Source organism: Macrotis lagotis, chromosome 1 (assembly GCF_037893015.1).
Source record: "Macrotis lagotis isolate mMagLag1 chromosome 1, bilby.v1.9.chrom.fasta, whole genome shotgun sequence".
NCBI lineage: Eukaryota > Metazoa > Chordata > Mammalia > Peramelemorphia > Peramelidae > Macrotis > Macrotis lagotis.
The window spans coordinates 318,100,655-318,117,688 of NC_133658.1; the positions used below are offsets into that span (position 1 = coordinate 318,100,655).

General features: G+C 36.7%; 1 protein-coding gene across 3 annotated transcripts in view; it reads left to right on the forward strand.

Annotated features, from left to right (window-relative positions):
- The window catches only part of DPY19L3 (dpy-19 like C-mannosyltransferase 3), a 99,586-nt gene extending 91,918 nt beyond the window's left edge, over positions 1-7,668 (forward strand). For 2 of the 3 annotated variants that reach the window (XM_074211468.1, XM_074211470.1), the window contains exons 18-19: positions 1,943-2,101; positions 3,200-7,664. In XM_074211468.1, coding sequence (XP_074067569.1) covers positions 1,943-2,101; positions 3,200-3,361 — 321 coding nt within the window. In that variant the 3' untranslated portion in view covers positions 3,362-7,664. Of the gene's footprint in view, positions 1-1,942; positions 2,102-3,199 lie in introns of all 3 variants that reach the window. The other variant, XM_074211471.1, reaches the window with a different exon arrangement.
- Positions 7,669-17,034: the final 9,366 nt, after the last annotated feature.

Here is a 17,034-nt window from a genome sequence, read left to right on the forward strand (position 1 = left end):
GGATTCATGCTTTAAAATTCCTGAATTTAATTTATTTCCACAAACACTGATAAGTCATCATCTCTGTACAAAGCTCTGTGCTTAGGAAACAAAGATATATACAAAATAGTCTGCCTCTAAGGAACTTAAGTTCTTTTATACAGATATTGCATAAAAATGAAACAAGGAATACTGAAAAGAGAAATCAAAGAAGACTTCACTGAGAAGGTGGCATCTTCTATGGAAGATATGGATTCTAAGAAGTAAAAATGAGAGATAGATAATTTTGTCAATGTCCATAGGCAAGATATGGAATATAGCTCCTAGAACAAGTTAGGTGATTGGGAATTGAAATAAGACTAGAAAAATAGGTGGTGGTCAGATTGTGGAAGATCATAGGGTAGTAGACTTAAGAGTTTCACTGAAGATGTTTGAGAGCAGGGTATGTGACCTGGCCAAGCCTGTGCTTTAAGATTATTTTGGCAGCTGTGCACAGACTGAATTAGAAAAGGAAGTGACTGGAGGAAGACTAATTAGAATGCTTTCAAGCTAGTCCAGGTAAAGTGCTGAGGGCCTTAATTAGGGTGATGGTTCTGTGAGAAGAGAGAAAGGGACAGAGGAAAAGTGTGGAAGTAGAACTGAAATGACTCGGTAACTAATTGCAAATGGAGTGTGAGAAAGAGGAAGAAGTCCTCCACTCTGGGTTTACAAAACTGAATGGATTTTGGTACCCTAGTAAAATTCAGGAAGTATAGAGGAGAGTTAGTATAGGGGAGAAGATAATTCTATTTTGGATATGTTATGTTTAAGATGCCCATGGAACATCTAGAAATAAATATGTAGCAGGCAGATAGCACTATGGAACTAGAATTCATGAAAGAGCTTTAAGACTTGATCTATATAGATTTGGAAGTTGTTGTGTAGATAATACTTAGAGCTATAGAAACTGATGAGATTTCTGAGAGACAGTATGTGGAAAAAGAAAGGGCCTAGGACAGCCTTGGGGAACACCATGCTGAGGATACAAGTAATGAATAATAATCCATCAAAGGAGACTGAGAATAAGAAAATGATTGATTGTACAAGAAAGGGAGGGAAGAACTGAGAGAGATCAGTGTCCCTGAAGCCAAGGAAGGAAAGAGTGTCCAGGAGGCTGCATGGCAAGGAGAATAAGGACTGAGGAAGGCCCTTGGGTTAAGAATTTGCTTATTTATTAGACCTTGGAGAGAACAATTTCAGCCAGGTGGTAGAGTTGGAAGCTAGACTGCAAAAAGACTGAGAAGTTAGCTATACAGTATATAGAGGGGAGCACATCGAGACTTTGTTTCCCTAAGAGATTTGCAGTGAAAAGGAGCTAGAGGATGTTGTGATAACTTGAGAGGATATCTGGGTCAAGGGAAGCTTTCATAGGGAAGTAGACAGGGGAAAACAATAAATAGGAAAAGATCAAAGATGCCCCAGAGAAGGAATTAATTGGTTTATTAACATGCTTAGGTTTGAATCAAGGTTGGCCTTGTCAGAGAGAAGCATCAACTCTTCATCAGGGACAGGAGTGGAGACAGAGTATAGATGAGCTGCTCAGCTTTAACTTTCAAACTGTCATGCAGACCACCCAGCTCTCTTGACTGGCTTCAATTCTGCAAACCTAAAAACTCTGGGTAAATAGTGACTGTTAATAAGCCCTTAAAAGTGTATGAGGCAGAAACCTTATGGTCTAAGAAACCACAGGATTGGGTGTCCTTCATCCATCACAGGGCCTAGCACATAGTAGCGGCTTCAGAAATGTTGAAGTGCTTTTAATTGAGACTTTTGACTATATTTTCAGGTAGCTATATGTTACAGGTAGCTATTGGAATGCCTTCTCTCCTTTTCTTCAGCACGATCCTCCTAAGCCAGGCAGGGCTTTCTTCCTACTGGCTTGGTGATTGTATGCTCTTATACCATTTTCTTTCCTTTTTAAAAGGTTTATCAGATATATGCAAAAAGATCTCCCGAGGAAGTTTATTCCCTCCTGAGGTCCTTTGGCACAGACTATGTCATCCTGGAAGACAGCATTTGCTATGAAAGAAGACACAGCAGAGGCTGCCGCCTGCGAGACTTACTTGACATAGCTAATGGACATGTAAGCACAGTAGTCATTCTTTTTACAGACTTTCCTCCAAGGGCAGGAGGTCACAACTAATCAAGGAGCTTCCTAGCAGGGTTTCTTGGCTACTTATTACTTTTTACATCATGTCCTCATACTAATAAAGCATGTACTGTCCGTGCATTTGACAAGGCACTAGGGACCCACTGGTTACTAAGATATGCTAAGATATACTGACTTGTTTTCCTAGAAATTTCCTAGGCAATGGAAGTTCGCTATTAAGGTGTTTGCAGTTCTTGTAACCAGTGCTACACATCTGAGAAAAATGACTGTCTAGTCTATGACTGTGGTACAGCAAACTGACTATACCTGGCCACCTTCAAGGAAAGGGTGCCCTGGAAAGAACAAGCAGGAGGAATTGAGTTTTTTCATAATTTGAATCCCTAAGAGACAAGGAAAAATTGCCCAACTTTTTTTTTTGTCATATTTATTGTTTGAGAGGGATAGTAAATCATGGGAATTAGATATAAAAGATGCAGTCTTGTGACTTGTGTACAAGAATCACCACATACATATTTGTTCAATGACATGAATAAGGTATGAAAGAAGAAACAGGTTTAAGACCCATATTTTTGCTTAGAGTAAGATGGCTTGAAATCATCTTTATTAATGCTTTTTAGTGAGCCATGACCCAAAGATTCTGGGCTTAACAGATTCCATGACTGTATAAATTTGACTTTTTAAAAAATATAAATTTTCTTTCTGAAAAGTACAGCATCTAGCTTGGCCATCTCTACATATTTATTGGGGCTAACAGAAGGAATCTTTTATTTTCCTGGGGAAATAAGTCTTGTTCAAGTGAAAGAACTGGAAGAAGTCATATGAACCTATGTTATGTTCCTGCCTCTCTATCACAGATAGTTTGAACTTGGCCAAGTCTTTTTTGGCAGGTTGAGGCCTCAGTTTCCCCACATGTAAAATGAAGAAGAATCTCTAATGACTTTTGAGCTCTAAAATTAGAATCATAAAATTTTAAGTTTAGTGTGCCTCAAACATAATTCCTATTGGCACTGGAGATTCATTCACGACTATGCATATTTTCTGAGTTTACATGAATTTTCATCTTGGTCTTAGGTAATGGATGGCCCAGGAGAGAATGATCCTGATTTAAAGCCTGCAAAGTACCCTCGCTTCTGTGAAGAAATCAAAAGAAACTTGCCTTCATACTCTGCACACTTCACCAGAGTGTTTCAAAACAAAACATTCCATGTTTACAAGCTGTCTAGGCACAAGTAACACAACTTTTGCTAATTCTTCATTCTGATCAGGTGAAATTTCATTCCATTGAAGTCCAACATGGTCGAATGTCATGAGTCAGTTTTGAGCCTTCACCAGACTCATGCTGCTTTCCACACCATTTTGAGTAACCACATTCTGTAACAAATAAAAAAGATTTCATGGTAAATGAATTTCACCTGTAGTTTAATGCTGTGAGGTTAACAAGTACTCTAGAAGTTTACATGAGTATTGATACTTTTGAAGGTATTTTACATAAACTGTCTTTTTCTTTTTGTCTAACTTTTTTCCACTGGTGTTCATCGTGTTAAGTGTAAACAAAACAAATTTGTAACAGTGATCTGAAACTTTGTTGTTTCAGCTGTTTCCAATCAGGTGAGAATATTGAGAATGCTTAGGATTGGGAACATTTTTAAACTTTCTTTGAATTTTATTGAACCGAATCAAGTGACTTTGTAACAGAATTAGTGAATAATATCCTTTCAATTTAATTATTACATACAATTGAAGTATTATATACACTAATGATGGTGTGGCAGTTGAAAACAAAGTTTACTGTTGTCCTATTTTCTCTGTAAACTTTACAGACATTTCTAATTTTCATGCTCCACATTAAAAAGTTACAATGGCTCTGTATTTATTTGATCCTTTTTCACTGATATGTGTTTGAGCAAGCTCTTCAGTAAAACATCTTTTATTAAAAACATATTTTTAAAGTAATAGGCACAGAAGCATATTATAATTATGTATCTTGGGTTCTTAGAATGGCAGTGTGTGTAGGAAGAATGTTTTGTTTCATAATAGGATATTCAGCTAGAATTTGTTTTATGACTTTGGTGTTTTTGTTTTAAAGTACATTTATACTATTTTAATCTTTTTCCTTCCATTAATATTATTTTGTTCCATTTTGTACTTGTTTTAAAATTGCCAGGTTTACTAACTTTTGGTAAACTGTTCTGGTTTTAGCATTTGTATTTTTACAGCTTAGTTTATATCTACTTTTTAAATGTTGTCTTAACTATGTCACTATTATGGTATTTTTAGGCAAACTGCATTTTCATACCAAGTGTGACTTATTGTCAGCTCCAACCTTAATGAGGTACCTTCTATCTTTTTTTTTTAACTTTCTGAAAGGTAATTAAGTGCCTCTAAGTCTACCCCAATACTGAAATACTTGTAAGCAGCCCTGGTAGTTGGTATGTCTGCTCAAGAAATTTCTGGTGATTACCATTACAATTAATTCCTAATGAAAATATAAAAAAAAGATGCTGCTAAAACATATTGTACAAAAAAAAACCATATTATACATTTAATTAAATCAAGATGGCTAATGAGATTAACTTTCACCACTGCTCTATGCACCAATACCAAATGATTTAAATGCCTTCCCCTTGTAGTTGTTCTAAGGTACATTACCAAAGGGATTGAGATGGATATGTCACATGTTCAAATAATTTTATATTCAGTAAATACTCATTAAGCCACATTCAGACTCTTTCTGCACTTTCATGTTGAACACAAAAGGATAGTGAGCTTTTATCAAAACTTATTTAAATCAAAACTTGACAGTAGCTGGGCTATTAAATTGTGCATCCAAAGCTCCTGAATCATTTCTTTCCTGTATCCCTTAATGAGGTTGGAGTCCACTGCAGTTTAACATAATACAATAATAAAACATTTTAATCAGTATTAAAACTTTAATTAAACCAGTAATGATGCATGCCTGTTGTAGCTGACAGCATGGGTCAGTAAGTTTTTCATTGAGTGCCTTACAATAATTGAAAATCAAGCACATGTAAGGTACTATGTTAGACTGTGGGGTTCAATTTTTAAATCATCAGCCCTCTTTTCATATATTTGAACAAAACCTAAAGTGTCCCACAAGTATTCATCTGTTTCTTTTGAGAATTTGGTTGTAGAAATTATATGGACATTTTGCTGCTATTCATTGTCACATAGATGGCACAAGATGCTTTTTTATTGTTTATATAACAGTGTCATTGTTGCCAAATCATTCCATGTTGATTAAACATTTTCATGGAAAACATAAAGTGCCAGAAGAAAAAAAAGTGTGCCAGACAGAGCCCACACATTCTTATTCTTTCCAAGACACTGTGACCATGTACAGTAGAATTTTTTAATTTCCTAAAAGAGAGATCTCCCAGACATCACCTGGACATTTTCAGAACTAGAGTCAGAGCCCTTTTTATAATCTCTCCTTAGCAAGTACAGGAAGGGAGTTCAGGCTAGTGGGAAAAATTAGGAAACTGACCTGAGGTTTGTATCTCTGGCTTGACCACCACTCTGGAGCCAACTGCTGCAGATCCCTGAGTCACTAACCTTCCTACCTTTACCTTAAATAAATATCATGTAAGAAGCAATTAGTATTTGGAGAGAGCCTCAAAACCTAGTATTATATTCAAATGAATGAGTCTTGGTACACCCAAAAGATGACTCTCATTCCAAAGCTAGTAGCCAAAAGAACCTAAATCGTTAATGCTTACCATAATTTTTCATTGTTTTTAAAAGGACTGGAGTATATTTATGGTCTTTTTTTTAAAACCAGAAATAGAATGACAGTTATATAAAACTAGCTATAATCAGGATTATGTGCTAATTCATAATATTGTTCTAAAGAATTCAAAAGACACAAATAATTATTTTCCCCATCAAATCTTGGCTTTGCCCCCCCCCCCCTTTTCAAAGAAAGCAAAATTGTAACAAATCCTTTAGGGACTTGGTGTCAGACACAAAAACTTCAATAAATTTATGGTAAAAATTTACCTTAATTTTCAAAGATTCTGTTTTGGGGTTAGTCACTTATCTCAAACATTATAATTAATAGATGAAGTTTTGTTACACCCAATTCATCAGTTATGACATGTATCCCATGATATTAATTTTCAGAACTTTCAGCCTTTAGGCCTGGGTGGTTAGTACTTATTAGAACATGGAGAGAGGCTTTTTGGTGAGAGGGGAGCCTGTCAACTTTCCTGTGATAATTGGCTTTCTGATTTAACATCCTATGGGTGAGATCTTATAGAAAACTGTTTTATAATTTGTTATACTGAACCATGTGAAGATTGTATATTAAAATAAAGTCTTTTAAACCATGTAAGAGAAGTGTTTTATATTTTACTTGAGGCTAAAGCCTCAGGAATCTACCTATGACCATGAACTAGAGAGTGGTGATCACTAAGAATGGAAAAGAGAGAGTCTTTATTTCATTCATCAGTTTTTTAGATTTTATTTTTGTTTTTAGTTTAATTAATACCTTGGCTAGAGAGCTACCTACTAGCTAGGGTTGAATCTTCAGTTTGTAGCTATTTGTTTTAGTGACATTTTAGAGATAAAAATGACAGTACCTGCCTTCCAGAAGTTCACTTCTGCCAGAGGGAATCCAGTTTTTCCAACTTAACAGTGGATGATCTTAGCCTGTATTAACTGAACTATGTTGTTCTGAACCAGGTCCCTCTGCTCTTGTCAGGCTACATATTATGTTCAATTTTGGTTGCCTTTAATTCAGGTAGAACATTTTTAAGTAACATATCCAAAGAGGGCAAGCAAGCTAGTTATAGGATTCAGAACTATATGGAAGAAAAGAGATCATAGATTTAAAACTGGCACCAGGCCCTGGATCTCAGCCATCTGTCTCCATGATTCTGCTTTCCCATCCCCCATGCACCTGGCCTTTATCAACCCAAATCACAACTTTTCATGAGGTTAGACCTCGTGGAGGACCTTGAAGAACCTTAAATCAGAGTTGTTAAACACACAGCTCTCTGGCTGTGTTGTGGTGGGGACTTTATAGAGTAAATTCAAACCAGATAAAATGTAACTGGGAAATAATTAACAAAAATACAATAGAATAATATTAATGTGGTTTGCTAAGTCAGTATGTAGTTCCCAAGGAATCTTATTTTCATTTCTATTTGAGTTTGACTCCATTAGTCTAAATCACCTGCGCACCTGTGTCCCTCAGAGGACCTCTCCAATCACTGATACTCTGCCTGGCTTGTTCTTCAGTGGTTAGTATCTTCCCACTTCTTCCCTTTAATGATTCTGAAATCTCAGCTGCCATTCCCCATTCCCAATTAATTAATTACTTATTTGCTTTCATCCCTAATCCAATAAATGTCCCACTGCTTACTGCATGACCTTCCCCCTTGTACTCTCTGGAGCACCTACTCAATAATTAACAAATTTGTTTTCTTAAACTTTTTCTTTCCATCTTCTGGAATTCATTGAGACCTTGTTTGCTTTTGACAACATGCATTCTTAGCCACCCTTTCCAGTAGGGGTTACATTTTGATTGTTTTTGTTTTTTGCAAAACAATGAGGTTAAGTGATTTGTATATAAGGTATCACAGCTAGCATTAGGTGTCTGAGGCTGGATTTGAACTCTGGTCCTGACTCCAGGGTTGATGCTCTTATCCACTGCACCACCTAGATGCTCTAGGGAGTTACATTTTAAGATTATTTTACTTCATCCCTGACTATTTATGATGGGAGAGTCTTTGTTCCTCATTACCACTCCCAAACTCTGTATCATTCAGCCACTTCCCTGATATGCAGTTTTCTCCATATTAAGACTTCATCAGTCTAAGTGCAAGTGTCTGTTATCTGTCTGCTCCCAGGTCATTCTTTCCTCTCCTATGTGTTCAGTTGTGCTCACAGACTTTCTAACCCCCACACCCGATTCTTTCCCTCTTTCTTGGGGATTTCAATATATAAACAGACACTGTTTTAAATATCCTAAATTTCAATTTCATCATTCAACTGAAATCATTCTCTCCAAAGTTAATCATGATCTCTAAATTACCAAATCTAATGTTCTTTTCTCTCTTGACCTTGACTTGCAGCCTTTGTCAAGTCACTCTCTCCCTGATATGCTCTCCTTAGTTTTTGTGACACGGCCCTTGCTCTCTTTTTCTGTCCCTCTGAGAACAGTACTCTTTACTAGATTTCCATCCAGGTTATGCTCAGTAATCATGAACCTTTCAAGATTCTGTCTACATCTGCTTCTCTTTTCTCTCTAAACTATTAAACTTAGTGATCTCATTTGCTCCCGTGGGTTCAATTATCATCTGATAATTTCCTATAAGAGGCAGTCCTAATCTCTCCTAAGTTCTAGTTCCATATCACTGTTTTTGACATCTCAAACTTAATATGTTTACAACTTCTATCTTGTCCAAAACTCTCCCCTCTGGCTAATTTTCTTATCACTGTTGAGGGTATCACCATCCTTTTGGTCCCCCAGGCTTGCAGCATTGATAGTCATCCTCCATTCCTGATTCACACACCCTACACAATCAATCTGTTGTCAAATTTTGTTTTTGCTTTCACATCTCTTCTGTACATGTCCTTACTATTCATCCTAGAGAGACCCCCTTGGCATGTCTTTCCAATAGATCACCTGTCTTCAAGTGTCTCCTCCCTTCATCTATTTAGCCACCAAAATGGTTTTCCTAAAATGTAGGTCTGACCACATCACCTCACACTTCAGTTAGCTCTTATGACTCCCTGTTTCATCCCAGAATTAAATCTAGAATGTTCTGTTTGGCATTTGGAGCCTTTCACACTCTGACTCCATGATACCTTTCCAGTTCTCTTATACTTTGACCCCTCCATGTACATAGGATCTAGCTCTACTGGTCTACTTGCTGTTGTTCATATGATTTGGGTTGGGGGGGAGAAAAATAAATATTTACATGGCTCCTACTATGCCAGATCTTGTGCTAATTCAAATGTTACCTCATTCAAATATCCTGATAACCCTGCTAAGTAGATTATTTTATATTTGGGGAAACTAAGGTAATTTGTCCAGGATCACGCAGCTAGTTGTATTGGAACCCAGACTTTCTGACTCCAGACCCTCCATTTTGTCTGCCACACCACCCAGCTGTTGCATCTACCAGCTCTGCATCAGCACCAGCTGTCCCCCATGCCTGGAATACTCTCCTTCCTCTTTGCTTCTTTCTTGTTTCCCTGGTTTCCTTCAGGTCTTAGCTTAAATCTACTCCCCACCCCTGTGTCCCCAGCTGCTAGTGCCTTTCCTCTGAGATTAGTTTCCATTTCTGCAGGGTAGGAGTGTATTTGTATGTTTGCACAAGTTAAGATAGAGTGCAACATGGAGACAGTTCTGTTGTGAAACCTTGGAATTCATGGGATTTTCAAATTAGCTCACTATTGGAAAACTATCCATACAAAGTCATTGAGAGACTAGATAACTTGTCTGTTTACACAATAACCCAAGAATAAAGTGAGACCTTCTGGAACTATTCATTGCAATTGCCTATTGCCTATAAGGGAATTGGTTGGATTTTCGTTTTTCTTTTTTCTTTTTTTGGCACAGTGGGGTTAAGTGAGTTGCCTAAGGTCACACAGATAGGTAATTATTAAGTGTCTCAGACTGAATTTGAACTCAGATCCTTCTGAGTACCAGGCTGGTGCTCTATCCACTGTGCCACCTAGTTGCCCCTTAGTTGGATTTCCTACTGAACACTAACCTAGGGAAAAAACTGAGGAAAAGAGACTACAGAGACTTTCACACTCAGATATGTATTGTCAAAGTGTTGTATCCAATAAATAAAACTATTATCACTGGGCAGAAAACAAATTGCTTTCTTACCTAAAACTGCTACAGAAACTCCTAAAGCAGATTCAGCATACAGAGCAAGAACATACAATTGGCCACTATGGCATGACTGCCAATGCAGATGTAGACACATTATAGACATTGAAATGGTCAACCCATGTCAAGTACTAAATGGTGTAGGAACTGACAGATCAGTCAGTGACAAAAGCACTAGAACTATTACACAAATCCCTATATTAAATTATGATGTTACAGATAAATATGAAAAAATAGTTGCACATGTATCCAAGTGACAATATTAAATGTTATTCATATGAAAAGGCCTTGCATCTAATTGCATATTTGTACTGCTGTACATGTGCAGTATTGTATGTTTGAGTGTATTTGTAGATTGCTTTTCTATTTAAGACATTAGCTATTACAGATATACTATAGTATGAACATAGCAATGTCCATTGTTTTGTGTTTACACTACTGCTTTTAGTTGTATTTTTTATATAGATCTACTGATCCTGTTATTGTTGCAGCTAGTTTGCTTTATTTTGTCAGCTATATTGCTAACAAATGGTGCTTTTGATTGTTTACTGTATACCATAGATGTATTTGTTCTTTCATTGTTAATCATTTTAAAATTTATTTTATTCAGTGGAAAGTAAATACAATAGTATCTCTTTCAGCCAATTATGTCATAGCAAATAGAGGGTCTTTGTGGAATATTATTGGTAAAATTCTTCCTGTTTCCTGTTTTTTAATGAATTTGTAGATTTTTTTTCCCTAAGTATTTAGGTAGCTCTTTGGAAAGCAAGTATAGAGAACTTGGTAAATGTTAATGTTCTCTCTTGGTTGATTTGAGATTTTTTTTCTCTCTAAAGCTTTCTTATATTTCCATTTTTCAAATATATGTAATGTCTTTATCATTGGGTTGAATCTAAGACAATTCTCTTACATATACATTTGTCCTAAGTCAATTATTTTTCTTTTTGTATTATTTTTCCAATTACATGTAGTTTTCAAAATTCATTTTTGTAAAATTTTTCTCCCTTCTACCTCCTCAAGACAGCAAACAGTCTGATATAGGTTAATGTATGCTCTTTCATACTGTACCTGTGTTATGTCCTTTCTGTAGATAGGCATGTTGACCCTGTAGGATCCTCCCAGATGATGCTCATAGAGTACCATGTCTGCTTCATGTACTGTTAATTTGTATGCACAATGTACTTGGTTTATTTCACTTTCAATAATCCTGAAGGATAGCTAAAGTGTTGGTGCTTGTGTTTATACTGTATAGTCCCTGCTGATTTCTGTAAGGGACTACAATGAATTTTGGTATTGGAGAGGAATATAACCTGAGTCCCAAAGCCTGTTAGTATGAGACTCTCCCTTCATTGATAGGGATCAATTCCCTACTCCATTTGGCGGGTAGGTTGGATTTGGTCAAGTTGGAAGGAAAAATCCGCATTCTTTTCTTTTTTCTTTTTTTGGTGGAGCAATGGGTTTAAGTGACTCCCCCAAGGTCACACAACTTGTATCAAGTATCTGAGTTTAGATTTGAACTCAGGTTCTCTTGCCTCATGGACTGGTGCTCTCTCCACTGTGCCACTTAGCTATCCTGAGGACTCAGCACACTTTAACCCTTCAGACTTTCTTCAAGTCCCTTTGGGTTCTTCAGTTGTTTCAGGGTCTGGCTTCCTGCTCTGAGAGAGAAAACAGACGATGCCAAACCTCACTTCAGATTGCTAAGGGGTAGAATAAGTCTATATTTATGAGGTTGGTGTTCTCCATTATGTTCCTATCCCCAACTTTCTATGCTAAAGACTTCAAAGAACTTCCCCTTAGGTGAGATCTGGGTCTTTCTCTTTTGTTTGAGCTGAGGTACCTCACTCCTAATGGGGATAGAGAAAAATAAATATCATATGACTCTTATTATGTGCCAGACATTGCAAATACAAATATTGTCTCAATTGATCCTCACAGCAGCTCTGCAAGATAGGTGCTATAAAGAGCTCCTTCACTCTGTGTTGTCAACTATGTATTCTCCCATGTATACCTTCTCTGATTTCTGTTTTGTATTTCTATTTGTATTCCTTGTAGGACTGGTATTTGATGGGAAAGGGAATCAAGTCTTAGATATAAAGATTAGGTCTTAATTTCCCCATAGTGAAAAGCAATCAGAAGTCTAACCTGAACCAAAAAAAAATAATATAGAAGGTGATATAGTATAATGAGAAAGATTTGCCCAACAAAAAGGAAAATGTTCTCAAGAAAGACATCATAGTACAGGGGGAAAAGCCCTGAATTTGGAAGCAGAAGACCTGAGTTCAAATTCTTCCTTGGACACAATCCTTGGACAGAGCACTGGATTTGGACTCAGGAAGACCTGTGTCATTGTACAGCCCTGAACCTCTCTGACCTTTTTCTTCTTCATCTCTAAATAATGGAGATAGTGGCAGCACCTGCTCTACAACATTATTGTGAAGGTCAGATAACATTAAGTAGATATCAAGTTAACTTAAAGCAATGACACTATTATTGTGATTGTTATTATTATTATTATTATTATTATTGTTGTTATTATTATCATCATCTCATGGAAATTGTGAGAAAAATGCCCTTTACACTTTGACAAACTCTATCCATTTGCCAGTAGTGATATTCAGAGCTGTCTAATGATAGAATATGTTGCCTTTTGAACTAGAACGCTTTCCATCACAGGATGTATTTAAGCAAAGGGGGATGAAAAGATTCAAGAAAAGAAGAGACTAATGTTTTGAATGCGACTGTAGCTAGGTTCCTTTCCATTCTCAGATCCTGTGAGTTACAAAGTTCAGTCCCAAAGTTTCCTACCTAGGGTTTTGTAAGATATATTTGTGACAGCTAGGTGACGTGGTAGATAGATAGAGCAGACCTGGAGTCAAGAAGATCTGAGTCCAACTCCAACCTTGGACATGATCTTCATCATCCTAGGTGAGTCATTTGATTTCTCTTAGCCTCAGTTTCCTCATCTGTAAAGTGGAAATGCTAATAATAGCGCCTAACATCACTAGCCCACCTTACCCTCCAGGGTTGTGAAGATCAAAGGAGATAATAATGGCAAATAGTCAGTACCATATAAATATTAGCTATAATTATATAATGGTTTTATCTATGTAAATCTGTACTAACAAGTACCATAAATAATAAGAAAGTCATTTCCCTTGACTTCATCTAATATCATGTGTGATTGCAGGGTTTCAGAAAATGGTACCAGATCTTACCAGCATGGACTAGGACTGAATCCCACTGAGATGTACCATATATTCTGAAAGAAATGAGAGACAACTGAGTCCATGTGTGTCTGCCTGAGACAGGGGAAAGAGTAAAGAATATGATTTCTGGGCTAGCACAGTAATTAGAACAGCGGTGTGCTAATTAAGACACATAAATTAAATGACATTATTAGCATTTTCTATCAGAAGAAAAGGTGGATGTGTTTTTTTCCCCCCAGGGAAGTGACACCTGCAAACAATTATCTCTGCCTTATTATTGCTATTAAGATTATTTACATAAGTTATGTTCAGTTAGCATTCATTGCTCTTAATGATTTTTCACAACACCTGACCTCACATCACAGTCACTATTTATGAATAGGAAAATATTCTGGGATCATTGAGGATAAATAGTATAATATAAATAGAGAAGATTGTGATTAGAAGCCGTAATATCCTATGGTTCTATACTGTTTTGTGGACAGTTAATATTCATTTTATAGAAAGGATTCTTTTATGATCTAACAGCATGAGTTTGAGTGGATGATGAACATGAAGGTTTTTTTTTGGGGGGGGGGGTTAGTGTCATGAAATATTCCTTGGTGCTTATGATAAATTATAGGAGTTATTCTGTAATTCATTTGTTTTCCCTAAGCTTCATGTTTAGTCATCACATCAGTTCACCCATTTTGGAAGATATATGATATTGGGTGTCAATAATTTTACCAACAAAAATAAAGAGTTGATAAACCCTCAAATTTGCCTTGACCAAGGAATCCACATCAGCAGCTCTCAAAGTATGATCTAGGGATCCTTGATGGTCCTTTCAGTGGGTCCATGAGGCTGGCACTTTTTTCATCATCTTCATCCTCATCATTATCATCCTCATCCTCATCAACATCATCTCTTTTAATTTCTAGTCTCATCTACAGGAAGCATTCCCCAACCTCTATTAATTCTAGCGCCTTCTTTCTGTCATTTTTTTTCTATTTATCCAATACATAGCTTGCTTTGTATTTATTTATTTATTTACTTGTTGTCTCTCCCATTAGATTGTAAGAGCCTTAAGAACAGGGATTGTTTTGCCCCTCAACACTTAGTATAGTGCCTGACCCATAGCAAACACTTAAAAAAATATTTATTCATTAATATAGTAAATACAGCAATATAGTAAAAATCAATCAATACAACTCACACAATACATTTTTTAGTCCTCAATGATAATTAAGAATGTAAAGGGTCCTGACACCAAAAATTTGAAAACTGCTTCTCTACATAAGTGCTCTGGCAATTAGACCCTTAGCAAGTGAAAGATCCTGAAAGTTGAGCCCAACTTGAGACAGGAATGAGAAACTGTCTAGGTGACTAAAATGACTATATGCTAAGCCATGGAATATGACCCTCTTTATATTACTCATGGAATAGTGGATTGTTTTGACCTGCACTGGTTTAGATAATTGGGAAATACCCTAGACTCTACTAAAAATTGTCTATCCAGGTTCTTCAGGAAGAAGTCTAAATATGACACATGTGTGTAGGTATGTATATATATTCATATTTGTATGTATGTATATCACACTATGAGTTTATTTCAGGCCTATTTTTCCCTGCACATTTTTAGATGCCAGTCATTCTAAATTCCTGCCTTCACATACATGAAGGCTTACCAGATGTTCCTTTGGAGTAGATTATTCCCTAGCTCCTGGAAGTTTTATACTCAGTGGGACAGGGACTAGGACCATTGTGATTTTATTGGTTTTCCTTGAAGAAGGGCCAATTTCCAGGTAAGAGCTATTCATTTTAAATATAGACAATAAAATCTATTCTCTTATCATTGATACTTAAAGTATCTATGACTTTGTTGGCATGAAGACTCTTCATACCAAGACCAATTTTAATTCCTCTTTGCTTTGGAGATTTGATTAACCTTGTCTAAGACAACCTGGTCTTAAAGAATTCCCATACATCAGGGGTGGCTAGGTGGTGTAGTGGATAAAGCACCTGGAGTCAGGAGTACCCAGGTTCAAATCCGGTCTCAGATACTTAATAATTGCCTAGCTGTGTGGCCTTGGGCAAGCCACTTGACCCTGTTTGCCTTGCAAAAAACCTAAAAAAAAATTCCCATACATGGGAAATGACTCATCCTATGGTCAGTCTCTAAATTAGTTAGCCAGTAATGTCAGGCACAGAGTCCACCTATGGGTAACCTGAGCATATAGCCTTTTCAGCTTGATAAGACTCACTAGAGTTTGCATTCTGCTGCCATAATCTTTGAGAATCCAAAGTCTTGGAATGTTAACTTTAGAACACTGATACTAACTATGGGACTCCGGGTAAGTCACAACATTTCTGGACTCACTGAATCTAACTTCTTCAAGTTACAGGTGAGAAAACTAATGCCCAGAAAAGTGTAGTGATTTACTCAGAGTCAAATAACCAGAAAGTATTTAAAGTGGAATTTAAATCCAGATTGCCAACTCCAGATTCATCACTCTATCTGGTACAGTTCAGTGGCATCAAGATGTAATTTGACTTAGAAAAATCACAAATTATAATTATCTATGCTATATTTTTTTATTTTGTTAAACATTTTCCAATTATATTTTAATCTAGTTCAGGCCATTCTTCAGTTTTGCCTACTGAATATGACCCTCAGGCCAAGTTGGATCCCTGTACCTACACAATGCTGCCTTTCCAAACTCATGTTGCCTTCATGACACAAAGGGGCGTTGGAAGAGATGTTAGTGGAGATTTTGTGATGTTTTTAGTCTTCATCTGTATTTCATGAGACTTCCCCTATCCCACTCCCAGGAACTGATAGTCTTTGAAAGTCATGAAGCACTAGAGATTCGACCCATCATTGCCTAGCCAAAATGCCAGAGAAGGATTCCAAGGTTAGCCTTCTAACCACTATCACACTGATAATGAGAAGAAAAAAAAAAAGAAGGAAAAAAAGAAATGAAATCAAAAACAGTGACCTACTATATTGTCAAAGAAAACATAATAGTAATAGTAACATGTATATAAGGTTTAGAAAAAACACTTCTCACAACAATCCAGTGAGGTAGTTACTATTATTGTTCCCATTTTATGGCTGAGGAAATTTTGGTTGAGAGATTAAATAACTTGCCCAACATCACACATCTTGTAAGTGAATGAAGCAAGATTTCCTGATTCCAAGCCCAGCACCCTATCCACTGAATCAACCAGCCACCACCAGCCTGGTGAATTCAGATTAATTGCAATGACCAATCCTGGTTCCAAAAAAGAGACTGAACCATTTTTTTTTTTTGGTAGACAGGAGTGCTCTATAGAGGCAGCATGTGCCCTGGACTGTCAGTCCAGTTGGCCATTTTATTAGTTGGTTTCTTTAACTGTTTTTCTTTGTTATAAAGGAGGATTGGGGGCTAGATACATTGGGAAATGACTGATGTTAAACCCAAAAGGCGTCAATAAAACAATTTTAAAATGTTGCTTCTTTCTGACAAAGTAAGGAACTACAATGAATTTTCTGTCATCAGCACAAAGTAGTGATAATGAATTTTTTTAAAATCCCCATGGCTGTCATTTCATTGTCAGCTTGGTTTTATGTGGTCCTTGCTTACTGTAGAAGTGGCTTAATATTAGCAGCACCTGCCTGCTGTTCCTGGACCATGAGGGTTGGGGGGAGAGGGGATGAAAGAGTGATTTATTTTGAGTTAAAAGCTTTACTTCATTAGCTTCATTCTAAGTAATTCCCAGTTTTACAACCTATAGAAAGCGGGTCAGTGACCAAATGTAAGCAGCAACATATCTGGATTCAGCTTAATTTCATCTTTTAGATTCTAAAT